Here is a 3,955-nt window from a genome sequence, read left to right as displayed (position 1 = left end):
GGTGTAGACGAGGATTGAACTCCAGATCTCTTATTCAACCATCAGAGACTTTACTAGTTGAGCACATGATATAAATAACCTAATGTAGATAGTTTTTGAGCAAAATTATATAACACTGACCACTTTTTTATTTCACACATACAAGTTCTCTAAGCACATCAACAACCATAGTACAACATTATATAATGAAAGGGAATGAATCTCGCCAAATCAACAACAACATCAACAACAATTAAGCATATCATTTGGTCATTTTTTGCCTGTCCTCCTAAAAGGGCGAGTCCAAATCTTCTGTCTCATCAATTGTGCTCCACTTCATGCTCCACCAATAAAATTTGGACAACTAGCTTCTCTCATTAAATGAGATATCTCATTAAATGAAATAACTAGCCTCTCTCATTAAAGTCAGAGTTATCTCATTTAATGAGAGAGGTTAGTTGTCCAAATTTTATTGGTGAAGCATGAAGTGGAGCATAATTGATGAGACAGAAGATTTGGACTCTAAAAGGGCATAACTTTACACAATGATTCTAAATCAGACTTCTTTCTCCCAGAGAAGTCTCTCAACAGTCTTATTCTGATTCCACGGGAACTCTGATCGAACAAAGCAGGAAGCCCGCACATGCTACATGATCTTTTATTTAGCAGACAACTCTGCAGGCTCCTAAGCTAATACAGACACCAACCTTGACACAAACAAGAGCGCAGAGATACTCTAAAACTAGAACAACAACCTTGACACTACCTTCTTTTTTTTTCTTTTTTCCTTTTTCTTTTTTTAATTTTTTTATACTTTTACTACAAACTTACTTAATTTTAAAGTTAAAATGCAAAACTGACCATTTAAATTTCTTTAGATTTCATTTCAGTTATTTAACTTTGCTTTTATTTATTTCAATCCTCTAACTTTCAAGTTCTTCAATTAAGGTTTTTCCATCAACTTTTGTTATATGTTATGGTTAACTTTTCAATTTTATAAATTTTTCTTCAAATTTTTTAAATTAAAAAAATTCAATTAATGATTGAAAAATATTTTCTGAATTTTTTTTTTTCAAAAAATTTTAACAAAAGTTAAAAGAAATATCTTAATTGAATAAATCTAAAACTTAGAGAATTAAAATAGACAAAAATAAAGTTATAAAACTAAAATGAAATCTAAAGAAAGATAGAATATTAATTTTGCATTTTAGCCTAATTTTAATTAGGCTGAGATTTCATTCTCAATCTTCCATTCTTTGATGACACTGGAAAGCGACTCATGAGAAGAGCCACCAAATTCCAACGCTTTCACTGCACTCATTTTTTGCTCTCTTGCCTTACGCCTCATCACGTTCCCTTCTTCACCCTCTAACACCAACCTCACCACCCTCTTAATCTCCTCTCTATCAACCACTCCTTTTCCTGGTATTCCCACTGGCTTTACAGCTACACCAACCTCTTCAACCAACATCGTTGCATTCATTCTCTGCTCTGCATAAAGAGGCCACGCAATCATAGGGACACCGTGAGTCATGCTCTCCAGCGTCGAGTTCCAACCACAGTGAGACAAAAAGGCACCAGTTGATGGGTGTTGAAGCACTGAAACTTGTGGTGCCCAAGTCGGAACCACCAAACCCACCTCCTTTGTCCTCTTTAAAAATCCATCAGGCAAATAAGCCTTTGGATCATTAACGTTAATATCTTCACCCACATTGAAAAATGTAGCTGAAGCACTCGCATCAGTTGGCTTACGAGCCACTAATAGAAACCTTTGTTGACTCAGTTCCAAACCCCAAGCCAACTCTGTGAGTTGTGCAGCTGAGAGAGTCCCTCCACTTCCAAGTGCCACAAAAAGAACAGAATTTAATGGTTGTTTGTCTAGCCAAGCTAAACACTCATCGTCTAGTTCGGGTTTGTCGTGTTTTATAAGCGGACCAGCTGGGAAAACAGGTGGTATAGGAATTTGCTTATAAAATGGGTGCTTTCTTATAGCTTCATGCGATGTGGGTTCAAAATCCTCCCACGAGTTTAACAAAATACCATCTGACATAGGCAAACGGCTGATATGGAACAAGAACCACTTGTACTCGTCAATCTTTCGGTTCCGAACCTGGTCTAGCAAGTCCTCGGTTCGAACCGGGGAGCAACCTGGGACCTGAACTGGTTCAGGAAGGTCAATAAACTCGCACTCGACCTCACGGTCCAGTGTTGGAAGATACAAACAGAAAGCAAGGAAAGAAGTGGAAGGAGTGGAGAAAGTGAACGTGGGGATAGAAAGCTCTTTGCAGACATCGAAAGCTTGGGTACAGAAAAGATCAATGAATAGAGCTTGTGGCCTGCCTAGCTCGATAAGGATAGACTTTAGAGGCTTGAGGCTTTCCTCTACGTTGATAGATAACCTGGCGACGATGGGAGTGTCGTCGCTGACCAAAGCTGAAATATCAACAGGTGGGATGTCTATAACGTCAAGGCCATGAGGGAGTGTTGGTGAGTGGAGGAGTTGGATTTGGGCTGTGGAAGCTTCGGTAGTGATGTTGAGGAAGCTCACATGGATGCCATGGTCGATGACGAGGCACTTGGCGAGCTCGAGGAGAGGGATGATGTGGCCCATGCCTGGACTTGAGAGGACTGCAACGTGTGGTTTATTGGTTTCAGCTACCACCATGGTTCTTAGTTTGTGAGAGATGTGGTTGGAGATCACTGGTTGGGTGCTACCGACTGAGGAGGAGATGAGTAATGGAGGTATACGAAGGAGTTTGAAGTTGAACTATTCACAGTGGGAGAAAAGTTCGCGGAAAGAAAGAATTGGTATTTCAAAAAAAGGAGTATGAAAGACTTCTATGAGACTTTTATTTATAGCTTCGGCCAGAGAATAGATTGTTGCATTGAGCAGGGCAGACGGATCTGCTTCGTTGGGGCACGAAGCTCATCTCCTGCTCTTAGCCGAACTATCCGAATTCTCTGTCATTTTCTGTAATATTAATTGTTTTAAGATGTTGTAATAAATGTTTTAAGCTGTGGTAAAAAAAAGTTCTGTAAATTATATGGTTATAATTCTGCATTATTAATGTGGAGCTCTCTATAAACTCACAAGAGTTATGTGATTCAGTTTAACAATTTATATTTATGAAGGAATTTAAAAGACTACATTAATTATTTTATTTTGAGATTTTTATTATTATTGTTTTTCCTTTTTTCGGATATTGTTGATTTGGAAATTTGTTCATGTTTTGTATAATATTTTTCAACGAGAATTAATTGAACCAAGAATATATTTTACTCTCTCAAAACTTAGGGGGCAGAGTAAGTATAATAGTAAGTATAAGTTATTGTTGATTACAAAAAATTTAGGAATATACTAATACAATTCATAGGATTTTTGAAAAGTCAAGATGCCATGCCCCTCTATCTCCGCCACTGGTCATGAATTTCTAATCCATTTTTGGTTTTTACCATTAGACCGTGCTCTTAAAAGGTCATAATTATCAGGCAGCTAATTAGAAGAAAAGTCTATGGAGGGGAACGCTTTAGTCAAAATTCAGACCATTTTTCGACAATAATATAATGAAAATCCATTGTTGGACTAGTACACTCCACTTTGTTAGTCAAGGACTCGAGGTTTCGCCTTTTTGGCCAAAACAAAGGCTGAGCTCATGGCATGCGACATTGCATGACTTTCAAGTTTCAAAGTTATCAAATCAAGGCGTAGGTGTGAAATTGCATAAGCAACCACTCTACAAGTGTTGTTTTTTGACGACCTTTGTAAGTTATAAAAGTCTTCGGCTGCAGCCTCACTTGCACCCGTGACTCTTTCTATGGAGGGGAACACTTTAGTCAAAATTCAGACCATTTTTTTACTACTATATATAGAAAGTGTTAATATCAAAAGAAACAGTAAATTTGGTTTATTCAACTCTTTCTGCTTTCACTGCTTTTTGTTTTTTTTTTTTTTTTTTCATTTTCAAATTTGGTTGGT

At 37.4% G+C, this 3,955-nt stretch overlaps 1 protein-coding gene across 1 annotated transcript; it reads right to left on the bottom strand.

The window, feature by feature from the left end:
- Positions 1 to 1,156: 1,156 nt before the first annotated feature.
- On the bottom strand, positions 1,157 to 2,993 carry LOC112012163 (anthocyanidin 3-O-glucosyltransferase 5). Its single transcript, XM_024044543.2, has one exon. The coding sequence runs from the start codon at positions 2,642 to 2,644 to the stop codon at positions 1,202 to 1,204; it is 1,443 nt and encodes a 480-aa protein (XP_023900311.1). The 5' UTR covers positions 2,645 to 2,993; the 3' UTR covers positions 1,157 to 1,201.
- Positions 2,994 to 3,955: the final 962 nt, after the last annotated feature.

This window comes from Quercus suber, unplaced genomic scaffold, assembly GCF_002906115.3.
Source record: "Quercus suber isolate HL8 unplaced genomic scaffold, Cork oak 2.0 scaffold_657, whole genome shotgun sequence".
Classification (NCBI taxonomy): Eukaryota; Viridiplantae; Streptophyta; class Magnoliopsida; order Fagales; family Fagaceae; genus Quercus; species Quercus suber.
This window is presented reverse-complemented; position numbering and strand designations above follow the sequence as displayed.

What these genes read in the sequence shown, in the direction of transcription:
- LOC112012163 (XM_024044543.2), bottom strand. Translation starts at nt 2,644, where the DNA reads ATGGTGGTAGCTGAAACCAATAAACCACACGTTGCAGTCCTCTCAAGT.